This window comes from Australozyma saopauloensis, chromosome 1 (assembly GCF_035610405.1).
Source record: "Australozyma saopauloensis chromosome 1, complete sequence".
Taxonomy (NCBI): domain Eukaryota; kingdom Fungi; phylum Ascomycota; class Pichiomycetes; order Serinales; family Metschnikowiaceae; genus Australozyma; species Australozyma saopauloensis.
The window spans coordinates 180,116-196,811 of NC_086131.1; the positions used below are offsets into that span (position 1 = coordinate 180,116).

General features: G+C 45.1%; 8 protein-coding genes across 8 annotated transcripts; 4 read left to right on the forward strand and 4 right to left on the reverse strand.

Annotated features, from left to right (window-relative positions):
- Positions 1-398: 398 nt before the first annotated feature.
- Positions 399-4,025, forward strand: PUMCH_000092 (uncharacterized protein; the record flags this gene model as incomplete). The annotated part of the gene is made up of 1 exon (XM_063019189.1): positions 399-4,025. One exon carries the CDS (start codon positions 399-401, stop codon positions 4,023-4,025), a length of 3,627 nt encoding a protein of 1,208 aa, XP_062875259.1.
- Positions 4,026-4,237: 212 nt separating this feature from the next.
- Positions 4,238-5,134, reverse strand: PUMCH_000093 (uncharacterized protein; the record flags this gene model as incomplete). Its single annotated transcript, XM_063019190.1, has 1 exon — positions 4,238-5,134. The coding sequence occupies one exon, from the start codon at positions 5,132-5,134 to the stop codon at positions 4,238-4,240; it is 897 nt and encodes a 298-aa protein (XP_062875260.1).
- Positions 5,135-5,583: 449 nt separating this feature from the next.
- PUMCH_000094 (uncharacterized protein) lies at positions 5,584-6,456 on the reverse strand (the record flags this gene model as incomplete). Its single annotated transcript, XM_063019191.1, has 1 exon — positions 5,584-6,456. One exon carries the CDS (start codon positions 6,454-6,456, stop codon positions 5,584-5,586), a length of 873 nt encoding a protein of 290 aa, XP_062875261.1.
- A 1,070-nt stretch (positions 6,457-7,526) lies between these two features.
- On the forward strand, positions 7,527-8,717 carry PUMCH_000095 (uncharacterized protein; the record flags this gene model as incomplete). Its single annotated transcript, XM_063019192.1, has 1 exon — positions 7,527-8,717. One exon carries the CDS (start codon positions 7,527-7,529, stop codon positions 8,715-8,717), a length of 1,191 nt encoding a protein of 396 aa, XP_062875262.1.
- Positions 8,718-9,038: 321 nt separating this feature from the next.
- PUMCH_000096 (uncharacterized protein) lies at positions 9,039-9,941 on the reverse strand (the record flags this gene model as incomplete). Its single annotated transcript, XM_063019193.1, has 1 exon — positions 9,039-9,941. One exon carries the CDS (start codon positions 9,939-9,941, stop codon positions 9,039-9,041), a length of 903 nt encoding a protein of 300 aa, XP_062875263.1.
- Positions 9,942-10,023: 82 nt separating this feature from the next.
- Positions 10,024-10,713, forward strand: PUMCH_000097 (uncharacterized protein; the record flags this gene model as incomplete). The annotated part of the gene is made up of 1 exon (XM_063019194.1): positions 10,024-10,713. One exon carries the CDS (start codon positions 10,024-10,026, stop codon positions 10,711-10,713), a length of 690 nt encoding a protein of 229 aa, XP_062875264.1.
- Positions 10,714-10,742: 29 nt separating this feature from the next.
- On the reverse strand, positions 10,743-11,813 carry PUMCH_000098 (uncharacterized protein; the record flags this gene model as incomplete). Its single annotated transcript, XM_063019195.1, has 1 exon — positions 10,743-11,813. The coding sequence occupies one exon, from the start codon at positions 11,811-11,813 to the stop codon at positions 10,743-10,745; it is 1,071 nt and encodes a 356-aa protein (XP_062875265.1).
- A 2,223-nt stretch (positions 11,814-14,036) lies between these two features.
- Positions 14,037-16,289, forward strand: PUMCH_000099 (uncharacterized protein; the record flags this gene model as incomplete). The annotated part of the gene is made up of 1 exon (XM_063019196.1): positions 14,037-16,289. The coding sequence occupies one exon, from the start codon at positions 14,037-14,039 to the stop codon at positions 16,287-16,289; it is 2,253 nt and encodes a 750-aa protein (XP_062875266.1).
- Between the last annotated feature and the right edge of the window lie 407 nt (positions 16,290-16,696).

The following is a 16,696-nucleotide window of genomic DNA, read 5'->3' on the forward strand; positions in this document are numbered from 1 at the left end:
TCCCCGAATCCGTATACTTCGATTGGCGGCACCCGGCAAAAAGACAAAGCCGTCCAACCAACCGCATGCGGTCAATCTAAATTCTCTCAAAATTTGGATACCATTTCCTCCGTCAACTCTTTTCTTGCCGAAGGCTCACTCTCTAGCTTCCCTTCCTCTTCCTGTCTTATCGTCTTCCATGGCTACATGCACCCCTAAATTACATGGCGCCAGCCTGGAATAAGTCTATCACGAGAAACGATCACGAGAAACCATCCCCTACTATTGGACGCCAGTAACAGTCGCCTGCAAATTCTCGATTCCCATTGTATCAATACCTTTCCCAGAACCCTCAATTCCTCCTCTAGTTCCTCATCCCCCCAACTCCATCCCTCCATATCCATACCTAGGATTGGATCATGTCTCTACCGACCTCGGATATAGAGACAGGCGTCTCCAATGGAGATGTAGACTGGTTGTTTCGGGGCAAATCAAAGAAATTGACCAAGAAATTGGCTTCCGAGTACCGGCCATCGGTCTCGCTGGAAGAGAAACCGACCCTAGATACAGCGACCAAACCTAGCAAAGGGCTCGATTCTGCCTCCAGTCAGGAACAGAAACCAACCACGGATCAAGTTCCCAGTGAGCCAAGTGCCACCGTTGGGAAAGAAGGCTCTCCACCGAGCAACAATCAGGAGAACCATGACAAGGAGGAGAAGGCCAGAGAGTCGGTTTCGAACCATGACCAGTCTCGCATGGGCCGGTCTGCTAGCGTGGGAGATGAGCCTCCGCAACCTGGAACAAGGTCACGTTCGTCTTCTGCTCCTATTGCCCCTACTGACCTTCCCTCAGGCTCCAGTTTGGGCAGGGGACTTAGTCTAAACCTAGGTTCGCTCGACCGCTCGAAGTCGGTAGAACACGAGATTGCTTCGGACACCACTCAGGCCGCGTCGCCCAAAACTGCTCCTAAAAAGAGTAAGCATCTATTCAGTTTTCTATCATCTAAGTTCAAGAGCTCGGCCCCGCCAAACGGATCCTCCCACTCCCAGCCAAAGTCATCTTCTCCTCCCTCAGTCAGCAGTGCCGCATTTAGACATTCAAAGCCTTCCCAGGCTGTCTCCAATGATCTTTCACATAGCACACATAGGCCGCCTTCTGAGATGGGAGTACAGACCGCCAGCAAGCCAAGTCGAAAAAACTCCGTTTCAAGCGGAAGACTGTCTGAAGAGAGAGAAAGCTCGTTTTTCTTTCGCCGTAAATCTGTCATTTCTGAGACGGTTCCTCCTGAGGTGTTGGACCACAAACTAAACAGAAACCCCAATAAAGAAAAGTCACGGCTCGTTGAAGTCCCAGACCTTACCTTGAAGCGTGTCACTTTTGCGGTTGACCAACTCGAAAAGGATCCACAACAGCAAATTCCTTCGCGGAAACCCAGACGTGGAAATGTGCTAATCCCAGAAGACTTGGTAGCCCCAACGCCAAGGTTGAATCAAGGTATATCTGCTACTGATAGCGCTCGTACGGCTGCTGAGCCCAAGTACTCAGAGGCAGATCTTCTACGCGCAAAAGAGGCTCAAAAACGAGCTTTAATGGAGGCAGAGGTACATGCCACTGAGGCTCATTTGTCGGCTAAAAAGCTTGCGCTTCAAGTTGCCCAACACAAACATCTTAAGATTGCAAGCGTAATGGAAGAAGATGATTTGGCGCCGGCTCGTGAGCTGATTGAGATCGATAAACCATTGCATGTCCACGAATCTCACTTCGCTCCTGAAAATCCGCAAGAAACAGTATCAGCGGAAGAGGAACTTTCCCTTGAAACATTATATACTAGATGCTGTCATCTTCGTGAGATTTTGCCCATTCCTGCTACACTCAAACAGTTGAAAAACAAATCCAGACCTCTCCCAGTCTTGAAAATGTTAAACCCGAAACCAACTTTGATTGATGTGCTTTCATTCAGTGATTTCATTTCAATTACCCCCATCAATACCGTCATTTTCGACAATGTTACTCTTACCACAGAGATGCTCAAACATGTTTTGGGCTCCCTTTTGCATAACGAAGGCTTGGAGAAGCTCTCACTCCGAAACGTTCCCATTGATGCTACGGGCTGGGTGTATCTCTGCGAGTTCATGAGCAGAAATACAAACGTTAAGAAGCTTGATATTTCACAACAGAAAATTAAGCTGTCATCCAAGCAAACCGCATTGCGATCTTCAATGAATTGGAATCTTTTGATTGAGTCTCTCATGGTTCGGAAAGGACTTGAAGAATTGGTTATGGGAGGTTGCAAATTATCAGACGATATATTCCAAAGACTTTTAAACGATGCCTTGGCCCTTGGCACATATCGACTTGGCGTGGCTGGAACAGAACTTAACACACGTAAATGTGAGATCATTACTGACTGGATCAGTCGTCCCGATTCGGCTTGTGTGGGAATCGATGTTGCATTCAACGATTTGAGCAAAGGTCAACTCAGACCTTTCATTGATACATTTTTGAGCAAGGACGTTAAGTTAATTTTCTTCTCATTAAATTCAACGAATTTAACAAATGTGGATGAGGTTGCAGAACTTTTATGGGCTCTTGTAAGAGTCAAAACGCTCCGCTTCTTGGACTTGAGTTCCGTGCCTGAATTGTTCCCAGGGGTAATTCTGAAGCTAGCCAAAACTCTTCCATTATTCGAGAGTTTGAGACGAATCCACTTTGATCTCAATGAATTGACGACACAGTCAATAGACGCAATTGCGGATATTCTTCCTAAAGTCCCTCGACTTGTTCACGTATCCTTGCTTGGAAATCGAAACTTGGATCGTGGATCAGTCGGATCTCTTTACACAGCAATTAAGTCTTCTGACATCTTCACGCTCGATTTAGACTACGATCTTGTGCCACCAGAATTTTCTCAAAGGCTTGCTCTTTACCTCATGAAAAACCTAGATAAGTTCATTCGTCCTGATATCAATGATATTGGAGTCGATAGCGAGCAAGAAGATGTCATGTTTGATGGTTCATTGCTTATGGAGACTGCCGAGAAAATGCTTCTGGAGAGTGACAAAACCCCAGGTCAAGAAGATCTCAAGGTTCAAAAGATTGTTACAAATGCATTGATCGACCGAACCAGGACCGTAAGAAAAGAGATTCACATCATTATTGACAAGCTCTTCGAAAAAAGGAATTCTGGTGAGCTCTCCTTCGAAGGTAAGGAAACCTTGCTCCGGTTCTGTCTTCTTGATGCATCTTTAGAGAAATTGCTGAGCATGTTCGAGGAGAAGGCTAAACTGTTCTCAGGAACTCCTTTGAGTCCCACTCCAACGCCAAGCTACGAAAATGGTACACAGATTGATCAAATTACAGTGAAGCCAAAGCAACTCCACGAAAGCTCAGTTGCATTGATCGACTCAGGGCCTATTTTGATGGCAAAGAATTCAAGACCCTGCGTTCATCCACCACTCCAGATAAACGAGGCTTTTGAGCCACATTCGGTTGTTATTGATGCTTCATCTGATGGAAAAAATGTGCCAGTTGATTACTTTACTGGTAAGCCCGTTCTCATGAAATCTGCCTCGCAGACATCTGTGTATGCAAAGCAGCAGGAATTAGAGGAAGGTGAATTCCATAGATGGGGTGTGTTTGTTCAACACAGGCAGGGAGATGACAAAGTGCCCGAGACACTGGCACATGAAGGGGGTAAGGCTGACTTGCCTCTTCTCGGCGCTGTTCCCTCGGGCTCAGAGCTTAGAGAAGCAATTATTGATGCAAAGGGAATTGAGTCTGTCACACAGTTGATCTCCAAGATTAACAACAATAGAGTCAGTATTGAGAACATTTATCGCACAAAACCCGGCGTATCAAACGAAGAGACGATTAAGAGCAGTTCTACATTGCCCAACTCTGAGCTTGTTGAAGAGCTTTCCGAGCGGGCAGAACGCATTGAGGATGAAGTTTGCTCCATTGACTCCGAGCATGATGTACATCCTGTGGTCAACGAAGCTTACGACATGCTATTGAACGAGGCAGATCGGGTCAGATCAAACAAGTAATTGATTACATCCGAAAGAGTCGAAGAGCTTTACTATGAATAGAATCCATACTGTTATCGCAAAGCCTGTAGGGATGTCCTCAACTTGACTAGTGCACAGCTAAAGCCAACGAACATCGAATGTCACAATATAGTGAAGGAACCAAAGATTACAGAATCTACAATAGTTAAAGAAATTACAACTTATGATTAAATTTAAAAAAAATTGCACATTTAGTTGGCAGCCTTGAAAGAAGCAATCTTCTGCTCAACCTTAGCTTGTCTCTCCTCTCTGGTCAACTTAACGGCCTGGTACTTCTTAGACTCAGCAGCGTATTGCTCCTTGGTGAACTTCTTCTCGGTTGGCTTGAAGACTGGGTCCTCTCTGATCTTCTCGTGAGCGTTCATGTAGATCTCCTCAACATCCTCTGGGTCGATCTCGTCGTCGATGTAGGCCTTGAAGACTTGCTTGTACTTCTCCTCATCGTCGTCCATCAACTCCTCCATGTACTCAGAGACGTGACCACCGAAGATGTACTTTCTCAAAAGCTCAGCGTCCAACTCCTCGGACTCAATGTCCCAACCTGGGAATCTCTTGGCAGAGTGAGGAACGTACAAACCACCGTCGGAAGCACCCTTAAGGACACCGAAGATTCTGGCACCGGTGGTGGTTCTTTGCAAACCAATGTCCAAGAAAACCTTGAATGGTCTTGGAGCATCCTCAACGGCCTCGGTCAACTCGTACTCACCCTCAACCTCCTCGACACCGGTGTAGGTCTCGTGCAAGTTCAACTTGGTGACAGCTCTTCTGGCAACCAACAAACCGACAGCGTAAGCAGCGGACCAGTTGGTCAAACCGTACTTGATACCGTATTGAGGCAACTCATGGGCGTAAGCAGCGGTAAGGACAATGTCACCAGTGATGGTAGAAGAGACAATTTGGGCAATGATGTCTCTGTTGGTGAATCTGACAACCAATCTGTACTTAGGAGAGTTGTACTTAGCCTTGTGTTGAGCGACCAATCTCTTTCTTTGGTAGTAGTCGGTCTTACCCTCCTGTCTTCTACGGAAAGGAGTTTGGAATCTGGAACAGTAGGCAGAAGTCTTGATAGCGGATTTGTCGAAAGCCATTTTGGATGTGGTCTGTAATAGGAATGGTGAAACTTTTTTTTTTCACCTGGTGCGCACTGATGGGTCGTGTGGTGTCCATTTTCCAGCTGCGGCCTGGGAGACATTGGTCTCACATTTACTGCTACGGACTGATTAGAACGCACACGGTCACGTGTCGTATCCATGGTTGCAAAGAATGAAGATAATGATCAAATAAAAAGGTAATATTAGATGAGAATCGATTAATTTCGAAGTTCATTTCTCAGTAGCACAAGTACGACTCGTCGTCTGTTGTGAAAGTCACAGTGTGATGTTGGTGTTGAGGCACAACTGCAATTGAACGAAACGCTAGCACCGCCAAATGGCGATAAATATCCATACTTCCGAAAAACAGACAGAACAAATACACTTTCATTGACATGTTTCATTTTTGTTAGACTATATTTTATATAAATCGTATAAATCAAGACCTAGATCATGAAGTCTGGGTTCTTGTACAATTCCCACTCGAAGTCGGGTTGGAACTCGGCGTAAAGCGTCTCAGGATCTCCTTGAACGTTCTCGGTGTAAGCAGCCTCTTGGTCGCCACAAATCTTCAACTTCTCGCCAGGTCTCAAAGCAGCATCTGCCAACAACTGACATTCACAACTTCTCTCCATCAAGGTGTACAAGTAGGCAGCCTCGTCAACAGTAGCACCAACGGTCAAGAGACCGTGGTTCTGCAAGATAATACCCTTACCGTTGCCGAGCGCAGCGGCGATCTCCTTGCCCTCCTCTGGTTCAATTGCAACACCACCAAAGTTGGAGTAGACCGCCTGGGTCTTGTAGAAGGTACAGACATCTTGGTTGATCATGTCCAACTCTCTGCCAAAGGTAGAGAACGCTTTACCATAGACGGAGTGGGTGTGGCATGCGGCATTGACATCTGGTCTAGCCTTGTGGATAGCGGAATGGATTGCAAATCCAGCAGCATTGATAGAAGACTGAGGGCCATCGGGCAAAACGTTACCCTCCTCATCACAGTGAACCAACTCGCTGGCCTTGATCATACCAAAGTGCTTGCCCAAGGGGTTGATCCAGAACGTGTCGGGGTCAATAGGGTCTCTCAAAGAGATATGGCCAGCAGTGCCCTCGGTGTAACCTTTACGGGCGAAAACACGGAATGCGGCGGCCATGTGTTGCTTTGCCCAAGCACGCTCTTCCTCTTTAGTGCTGAACTTAGGAATCGAATGTGGAGGAGGAGCACCCATGGCAAGGTTGTGTGCGCCTCTGGAGGCAATCTCGTAACCTTTTCCAGAAGTAGTGGAGGTTTCAGCGGAAGTACCAGCTTGAATAGGAGCCATTTTGTGACGTTTGGTGGAACAAATTAAAGATAGGAGACACTAAAAGTGGAAAGTAGAAAGCACGCGCGGTCAAACTACTGTGGTAGGGAAATTACGGAAGGAAAGCTATTTGAATATATGAGGTTCCAATAGCAAAAAAGCCAAGTTGACAAAAGAAGGCTTGTTTGTAGTATGATGCAGAGAAACTCCGGTGGATTTCCAGCTAATTTATGTCTGTGCGGAAATTGATTTGGAGTGTATTTGGAAGGATCCGCCTCACAGAGTATCTGATGAGATCGGCTGTCCTATTCAGGAAACTAGCGCGCGCACTAAAAGAAACGCCCGCCATGACTTCAGACAAGATAGGGAATTGGCGGTAGCGGCACCGATGTTCCGTGCATTCCGAAATTGACGTTGGTTCAATCGGGAAATTCTTGAGATTGTGGTGGCCGTTTGTAGTCATCGAAATCCATTTGACTAGCGGTACGCAAATCAGGTCAAGCGTAATCAGAATATAGCCGCCGTGTACAGGTACTTCACGGAGACCACTGTTTCAGACTATATCACAGATACACAGCCAATCTTTGTGAGTGGTGCGAATTCCGGTGAATGGCGCATAATTGTACCAAAAACGACAGACAATATTTGATGATTTTTTGAAATGTTCACACTTGGAACGGACAGGTGGAGGACGCACGTTGACGCTAAAGTATGAAGTTTTGAGACATACGAAGTAACTGAAGATCTGTTGTATATCCAATTCTATTTGCTAATTTGCTTGCGCTACTGGAAATACTGGCTCATCTCTCTCAATATTGTCTTTATCAGAATACGGGTTCGCATTCAAAACCATCGGATGCGAATTGAACAAAATCCGCCCTGCAAATATTCAAGACGCCAACTCAAGTCTCTCCACTCAATGAAACGAAAAATTTTCAAATTTTCACTGAGCCCTCAGTTGCATATCCCACTCACCTGCTCTTTATCGCGAACCCTGGTCTGTCTCACTTCCATGTATGCACGATCCCTGGTCCACTAAGAACTACGCAATTTATTAGCTATTAAACAGTTTCTGGAACGGAACTGCAACAATGCTTCCATCTCGGATTCTCGGATTTTGCGCCATTGCAGGCCTCAATCTCATTTCTTCTGTTTCTGCCTCTGACGGCGACGATCTTGAAGAATTCGAAGACTGCCTCTATCAGTGTAACCAAATCACATGTTTCAAGAACCCATACAATATCATACAGCAAGAATTCGAGGAGGCCCTAAAACGAAACAACCATCGCTTCCATCGCTATGAGTCCTCGTGGAGGTTCGAAAAAGATTTGAGCGGCCATCTCCGAGCCATGCTTTGGGACTGTGAGTCCAACTGTGACTATCAATGTCAACGAATCATCACTGCAGAGCGGAAAGCGAAGGGCGAAGAGGTATATCAGTTCCATGGCAAATGGCCGTTTTTGAGGGTTTTTGGAATTCAGGAATTGGCGTCGGCTGTGTTCTCCATGGCGAACTTCTTCCCCCATTACATTGGCTTCTGGGAAGTCAGCAAAACAATTGAAAATTTACCCAGTGAGAAATATAATGCATTGAAGCGGCCTCTTAGAAACGTCCAGTTTGTTGCTTTCGTCACCATGTGTGCGTGGATATTTTCCACAATCTATCATGTCAGAGATTTCTTGATCACCGAACGTCTCGACTATTATTTTGCGGGTCTCACAGTTCTTTCGGGTTTCTATGGCATTGGATATCGTTATTTAAGATTGTATCTTCCAACTAGAAGATTGTATCTGTTTCTTTTCACCGCATTGTGCTTCTTATCTTACTGTGGCCATGTATACTATCTTGTTTCTGACTGGCTGTACACTTACAACATGAGGGCAAATATCGCTGTTGGAATCTTGCAGAACGTTTTTTGGGCTCTCACATGCTACTCGTTGTATTACAGATATTATGCAATGGAGTCCAATAACGAAAACTACGACCTGAAGAAGCACCTACAATACACTCAGGGAAGCACTTTAATCCTAGGTGATTTCTACAACCGTTCCGCCAAACTCTTTTCGTTATATCCTTTAGCGATTTGCTCAATTGTTTTGCTCGGTATTTCACTTGAAATTTTCGACTTCCCTCCTATTTTTTATGACTTGGTGGACGCCCACTCGTTGTGGCATCTTGTCACTGCCGTGCCCTCATACATGGGGTGGTATAAATGGATGATTTGGGATATTTGCGAAAACGTCTGGGCAGACTTGCTGCCAGTCAAGAAGAAGGAGGAATAGTCAGGGTGTGTTGTAATCGAGTATTTATATGATAGTTGTCACGATTGAAGGGAAACCAAAACCTGAGTAAGTCAGTTCAATTTGGCATTTTGCTGTATTCGTAATTTTTGCTTCAGAATAACGCCTCCTCTCAAAGAGTCTCATCTAGGTTTACTATACCATATGACAGATACGCTTTTTGCGTTTGTCAAACATTTCATCAATGGTCGGTTCAGTTCGGTGTGTAACATGAATTCTAATAAAACAACATTTGAATAGTATCAGGCTCTGTTTCTCGTATTATATGGTAGCAATTCTATTATCTTATTCTTTCTATTTCGCTTAATCGCTCATGTCATCTTCCTCAGGTGGAACCCAAGCTGGTGGCTTGAAGTACTCTTGGTCAGCTTCAACAAGTTTCTTGAATTCATCCTTGTTGTCTACGAATTGGTAGAGGTACTCCAACTCAAGGTCGTGAACTTGTCTTCCCAACATAATCAAGGAGTGCAAAGGCTCACCAGCATCGTACTCGGCCATTTGCTTCAAAGAACCGGCTTTAAAAGTTTGAGTTGGCGATCCGAGTCTAGAGACTGCTACACAGGGGGTATCAGGAGTGTATGCCTTCTCCTGCTTTGTTTCCTCGATCTCAAGCAACTGTTGAGCTGCTACAGCAATATCCATATATCTAGGAGGCTCGTAAATGAGTCTACCTCTAGCCATATTCTCGATACTCTGCTCCTTGACCTTGATGTCTAGCAATAGCAAAGTGTGCAAACCGATTTTTCTGTTCTCCATGACTTTTGAGTAGAACGAGTCTGGCTTCCAGGAATCGGTGAAGAAGACAAGAGAAACAGTCTGTCCGAATTGATACAATTGCAATCCACATGCGCCGACTGCATTCATCACACTGGCGTTGTGAATAGACTCGTAGGGAATGCCCAACTCCTTGGCTCTAAGCACCAAGTCGGTGTGGGTAGTTGCACCAAAGACATCACCCACAACCAAAAAAGCGATGTCGTCTTTGTCTGCGCCTTCCAAAATTGAGTCTGCACCAGTCTCAACTAGTTCACGATCAGCAAGTATAATCTCCTTGCCATAGAACTTCTCCAAAGACGATTGGTCTGCTGCCATAAGGATTGAGGTGTAGGCTTCCAAATAGACTCTCTTACATTTTTTAACAGTTTCAAGACCACGAACAGTGATGTCTGATTCGTGCGAAAGACCCAATCCGATAAGGTAGAGCATTTCGAACTGGTGGATGTGATCTGAGATGAGCTCGATGAGATGCGCAGGATACTCCACAATACACTGAACATCACATACAAATATGGCACGAGAAAGTACATCTAGGGGAAAGCAAGAATTTCTTCAAGATATTGCCAATTACGAGAAGTTGCTACAAAATGCTAATCTCGAGGCAGACATTCCTCCTCGAAGAGCCATGAGAGCAAAGTCTCTGAAACCCGTCATAAAGGTGAAAAGAGCCGCCAAGCCAACTGCTCTCTCCAAGAAATACCTCCAGAAAATAAAGAAAAGTCCATACCTAGCGAGACCGACGTACAATGGTAAGCCGCAGATAAAGCTCATGGAGCCAACGGCTCCAGCAAGAAGACAAACCCGAAGCGTCAAGAAACGCCAGCAATTCGAGGAGTCGAAGCCATTGCAGAATAAATTCGAACTTCCGGAAAGAAAGAAGAGGAGTGCTTTATGGGAGAGTGTTGCTAACGTTGATAGCGAGAAAATGAGTTTCGACCACTCAATCATGACCACCAATACCTACGAGTCTCTTATTCGTACTATTCGTGAAAAGGCAGAAGACATCGATTTCGGTCTTCTGTGCAAGTTTCTTCCGAAAAATCTAGAGGCTGAGAAACAGAGGTTTCATATAGACTTCGAAGCCGATCAAGGTCATATCTATCCGAGAGGACGATTGTTCAGCGACGATATCGATTATTTCTTCAAGCAGTTGAGCGACTCAATTCCTTCAAATGGTACCGATACAATTCCTCTTATATAACTATACACTTTTATGCATTATGTCCCTATTCAATGGTTTGGCTCTACAACAGCTCCTAGGCCCTCAACAACTCTGAGGAGTAGGTCGGAGGGATGCGGGTACTCAAGAATCAAGTGCTTGGCCCTCCTGATATAATCCTGCAATGTTTCATATGTGTAGTTTAACGAGGGTCCTGCTTGAAGATAGTCTATAGCCAGCTTAATAGACTGCAAATCATTTCTGCGCTTCTCTGGAGAATCAAGCTCGAATAGAACGTGATGCAAAGGAGTCGTATCACCTTTACTATTGAGTAGTGAGTGGAGAACCGGTAATGATAGCTTTCCTTCAATAAGATCTTCTCCAGCGAAGCCCTTCATCTCAGAGTATCTGACGTCTGCAAGATTGAGGTAATCATCACGGATCTGATAGATTATACCTAGCAAGTTCGCCAATCTCACTAACGAGTCAGAATCCCAATTTGAAGTATCGTTTGCAAAGAGTCCAAGTAATTTCACAGAGAGTCGGAACAATCCGCCTGTCTTGTTCATGATCATTTGTAGATACTCCGCGATTGACGGAAGACCATTATGCATAACTTCACGAAGATTGTCACGCCAATATATATCTAGGCCCTGGCCCTGGTGCAAATTCAACATCTCATCCACAAGTATCTTCATCGTTTTCTCTTTCACCCCTGACAACTTCAGGGTATCAGACGATGGCAACAGTGTCCAGAGTCGCGGCAACACATCCATGCCTTTCCTGAGAGCAATGAAATACATGTAGTTCCCACAATTGATTGTCGAAGGCGTGCCAAATTTGATGTGGGCACAAGGTTGGCCTCGTCGAAGAGTCGAGTCGTCTTCTATATCGTCAATGAGAAGGGACGCATTATGAAAGATCCCAATGATGTCTCCGATTTCGTATAGAATTTCCTCGTGTTCTATGTGGAAGAACTTCTCGTTGAATGCTATGAGGAACTTGTAACGGATGTTCTTGTTGTTTCCAGGTATTCTCAGAAGATAGTCGTACGGCTGTGTGATCTCGCTGCGTGCCTGTTTGCATGCGGAGTCGGATATTATCAGTTCTATATCTGGGTTCAATATGTTGTTGTGCATCATGAAACCTTTACTGTTTGGGTGTAAGTCGCTTTCAAAGGCGGGGGTAGTGACACTTTGCAGCCAAGATCAGACAGCAGAAAATAGTGCAGGTGATCTGACACGCGACAAAAACAATTCACAAAACTTATTCTGAAAATTTTCTAAATATTTGAATGTGATTATGGGAGGCACTCTTTTTGGGTCAATACTTGCAAACTGTCATTCGATTCTGTCTTGATTTGGGATTGAATTAGAGCATGAATGACTGAGTCTTCCAAGTTGCTTTAGTGCATTCTGATTCCCTGAGTGAATTAATTAGAGAAGAAACCTTTTGTCATTTTCAATTCTTAGTTTTCTCAGAAAAAAATTTTGGACTTGGTGCTATGTTCAACTATGTAGTCTCGATTTCATAATTTTCAGAGCACCAATCGAATTTCATGTAAAAGTGAAATATGCCTCTAAAATCTAATTCTATCACTTTACTAATAAATTTCTCTGCAATTGCCAAATTCCATCGAAGAATCCATGGACACACACCCACTTTTGATTTCCATTTTCTGCTACCACTCAATATGTTTCACACTACCACCTGTCTCCCAAACTCCAGTGGTGAAGTAAGATCACAAGCACATAGTCCCGGCCCATCGCAGCTTTGTCCCAATCGTAATCGCCAATTACCCAATTGACGTCCCCAAAAAAGCTGATTCACGTTCTCTCGCTTCTACGCTCCTAATACTTACAAGTCCGATTCTTCAATGGATGTCATAAACGTCTTTGACGTTTCACCCTCGCCGGTATCCATGATCTGGATCGGAACCATCTTTGCATCGTCAATATCGGTGTATTTCAATGTGCTATCACCCACAAAGTTCACGTTTGCCACGGCCCGATTGAAGCAAGAGCCCTGGCGAATACTCCTAACGTTCTGCTTTCTCGGCCCTCCTCTGGTAGGATTGGTACAGAACTGTTACTTCGTAGCCAAGACAGTGGGGCTTCTCGAAGAAGTTTATGTGTTTTCTCTCGGCGTGGTTCCACAAGCATGGACTAGAGGCCTCGATGAAACTCTGAGAGCCAAGGCTCGTGAGATCATTGCGCAAAACAGAACAAGAGACTTTGGCTACTTCATGATACAGCTCGGGCTCTCAATTGCATTCACAGTTTGGCTCCTATCCTACTTTGGGGTTGCGTCATCTATTTATTTCCTAGGGCCACCTTTGCAACGGGTAATGCTCTACATACGATGCAGACTATATCCAGATCAGGATATCAATATCATGGGAATCGAGGTCAAGTCAAAATATGCATTCCTCGCATCTCAGCTTCTAGAGTTCTTAATATCGCCAGAGTACTTCAAACTCATGACACTCTTTCCGGTGAATCCATCCATGGCTGTGTTGCATTTGTTCTCCTCCCAAATTCTCTACGAGGCATTTTTGGAGTTTTGCATAGGTCACTTTTGGTGGTACTTGAGATATTTCTATCTCGATGTCATGTACAATGACAGTCAAGATGAGTGGAACATTGCGTACTCCAAAGAGCGTCAAGAAAACATTAACTTCCAAGAAATACTCCGGCACGTGGTCACCCCTTTCTGGTATAAAAAGGTGATGAAAAAGATCATGTTGGATCAACTGTTGCGGGTATTGTTTGGAAGCTTGGGAGAGGATGGCCAGGTGCCACACACTGTCGAAGAGATGCGAGAGCTAATCCAGCGACTTGGCGCAAACTCCCGCACCACTAATGAAACTCCAGAAAATAACGACGATGCTGCAGATGAGGCGCACAATGGTGACACAGATGGTCAAGGCCCGGATCTAGAGTTCGACACAATCCCAGCCTTTGAGGGAACAACGGGCATGAATGTCAGAGGCGACGGAGAGGGCCAGGAATAACAAAATCGGAAATAATATTGAATTTCAGGGCGATTTGTAGACCTAAAAATAATTAGTGAGGACCATCGAAAATATGATGTCATTCCGGATCGGCAGGTACGAGCATCCTGGAGATGACCAACTACATAAACCCAAATCCGAAGCAAATATATGAAAAAAAGACCGCGAAATTCGGCGATTTCAAAAACCCGGAATCATCCACTTCACGCCATTTCAATTCTTGACCCCCAAAACGTGGTCCGTAGTGGAAGCCGCCGCACTTATTCTGCCAGGCCTTCGTTACTGCACCTCCCCCTGTCAATCACTCCCTCACTGTAGATAAACGTAGATACTACATGGACTGGTCCCGATCATGAAACTAGTGGGCACCATTTCAGATGAGGTCCTTCTCAACATCGAAACGGAACTAAATCCCAAGGTGGCCGCGCTCGTGTCGGCGTTCGTTGCTTATCTCAAAGAGCCCAGATACCAGAACCCCCTAACCATCTCGGAACTTGCCTCTCTCTTCAACGCATTCTACCATGATCTCTACGGCCTAGTGCTCAGTCTATACGCCCAGCTGACTCTGTGCAAGCGGGCGTTGATCCAGAATTCTCCCCTTTTCGCCAACGATCTCCGAACGTACGACTACTTGAATGCCATTGCTCATTATTCTTCGTCCCACATAAAACTAGTCAAGCGCTCGGATCCCCAGGCAGCATACCAGCTTCGAGTGTTTGCGTACTACAAGGCGGCCACAATTACACAGACGATAGAGACCGCGCAGGCACAGCTCTTCACGTCGGTGACGCCGGGTGATCAGACCCAGCTCTACTATAAGATCTTCCGCTTTGATCTGCGGGACCTAGCCATTCAGGATCTTCTATCCGAGAAGTTACAGATTTTGCGGAAATTGTCTCTCCCTTTGAGCGCCTTTTGTGAGACCGAATTTAAAGCCGACTCGGCCAAGTTGGATGAGTACTTCATGACTCTCTCCGAGGAAGCCAAACAGACCTTGGCAAAATTAAAGACTTGCATTGTGAACTTGGACGAGGCCAGAACACCCGATATGAAACTACAATACATCGTCAAAGTTCAAAAGACCTTGATTGATTTGTGCGCGGGCTTCTACAAGTACGACTCCTCCAAGGTGAACAACGACCTTCTTCTTCCGGCGCTCATCTACATCATCATCTATCACCCGCCGGACTTGCCAGAGGATCACAAGGAAATTGATCTCTATCTCAATTTCACGTTTGTGAAGAACTTCTGCCAGATCTTGGACCCATATTGCATCTCGTCTACCTCATTCAACTCAAACTCCTCTTTGTCGTCTTACGTCCCCACTGAGAGAAGAGACTCATATTTACGTGGCGATAAACTCTCCTCTAACAATTTCTTCGAGCTTATCAACCTAAAAGAATCTAGCAATGAGGTTTTCGAGGAAGTAGAGCCTGAGTTCCAGTCTGATAAAGCATTGATTGATTACTTGCAAAAAACAATGTTCAATACAGGAGAGCTACAGTATTACCTCACAAACTTTGAGGCAATTCTATACTTCCTCGTCAACACTCCAGTCAAAGATATAGTGCCCGAAGGCTACACAATCCCAGAAGTTTATCTAGCGAAGGAAGTTGTTACCCTCCCTATACAACAAGTACTCGAGAACAGGGAGGCCAAGGAGAAGGAAGGCGCAGAAAACCTGAAAGAGATTACTGAAGACTCTGCAGAATACTTGGAAGAGGTTGAGGACTCTGCAAGGTCACGCTCTAGTTCTTTGTTCAATACTATTTCTAGCGCAGTTTCTCAAACTGTAACCAGATCCCGCTCAAATTCGGCAGCTCTCAAATCTCATCATGCAAGAGAATCCTCATTCCCTAGCTTTGAGCAGTCAATCACATCAGGTATGCCTTCCGGGGACACATACGGCTTGACTCCAATGAGAAAGTTTCTTGGTCGCATCGGCCAAGCATCTGGAGTCAATCTCAGTGACGCAGAAAACGGACCCATGTCAGACAGCGATGAAAACGCAGAAAATAGAAGCAAGCGTTCACTGTCTTTGTTTGATGTATTCTCACCTGGACAACCTCGTACTCGGTCTGGATCAGGAGAAACCCCTTCATTTTTGCATTCGTCTAATCTCCGAAAGCCCACCATCTCCACCAAATTATCCAATGGTGTTTCCGAACTCATGACTAAGCTTAATGTTGCTGCGAACGGTAGCTCTCACGCTCTCTACAATGAAGGCGGGAATAATTACAAAACACCTTCTCGAGAGGACTCATTGGAGAATTTTAGCATCAACACTAAAGCTCCGCCGATCGTGGGCGACCCGGCTTCAAGTATGGATAAATGGTTCAACAACCTCGGAGATAATGGTGATGCACAGACTTTTGCCAATAGCCAGATGGGTTCCGCCTACAATGAAGGATCCCTTTTCAGCGCATCTTTCGCCGAGCTCACAAAATACCACAACGCAGATTTCGATTCATTGACAATGATGGATTTGAAAAATTTGAAGTTTTATTATGACCAGCTCTGCAGCGAGCTTCTAGCATTGAAGGAAGAGTCTAAGACAAGTAACGAAGAATTGGCAGTGGAGAAAGACCCACAGAACATAGAGTGAATTAAAGATAACTGGGCCATGAATATAGGAAATAATGCATATGATACTAATACTATTAATCATGTACTATAACCCTCCAGACACTAGATAACCACGCACCTGCACAATAGACAGGTGTGTTCCAGAAGAATCTGGAGTAACTGATAGCAGACCTCTTAAACCATTCACCTAGATACCACTCTCCAACGAAATGAAGCATGGTTCTACACTACGGCAAACGGAGATATCAATTGGATGACTCTGACCGTGCGTTCACACATAAGAGAGTCAGAGTCGAACAGCTTCTAGAAAAGCTTCTGTTAGATGGGAAAGCAGCCGCCAAAACACAAGTAGACTACGATGTGAATCCGCTCCTAGATTTTTCCGACGACAGAAAGCGGAAGAAACGGCCCGGCATCGACTCCGTG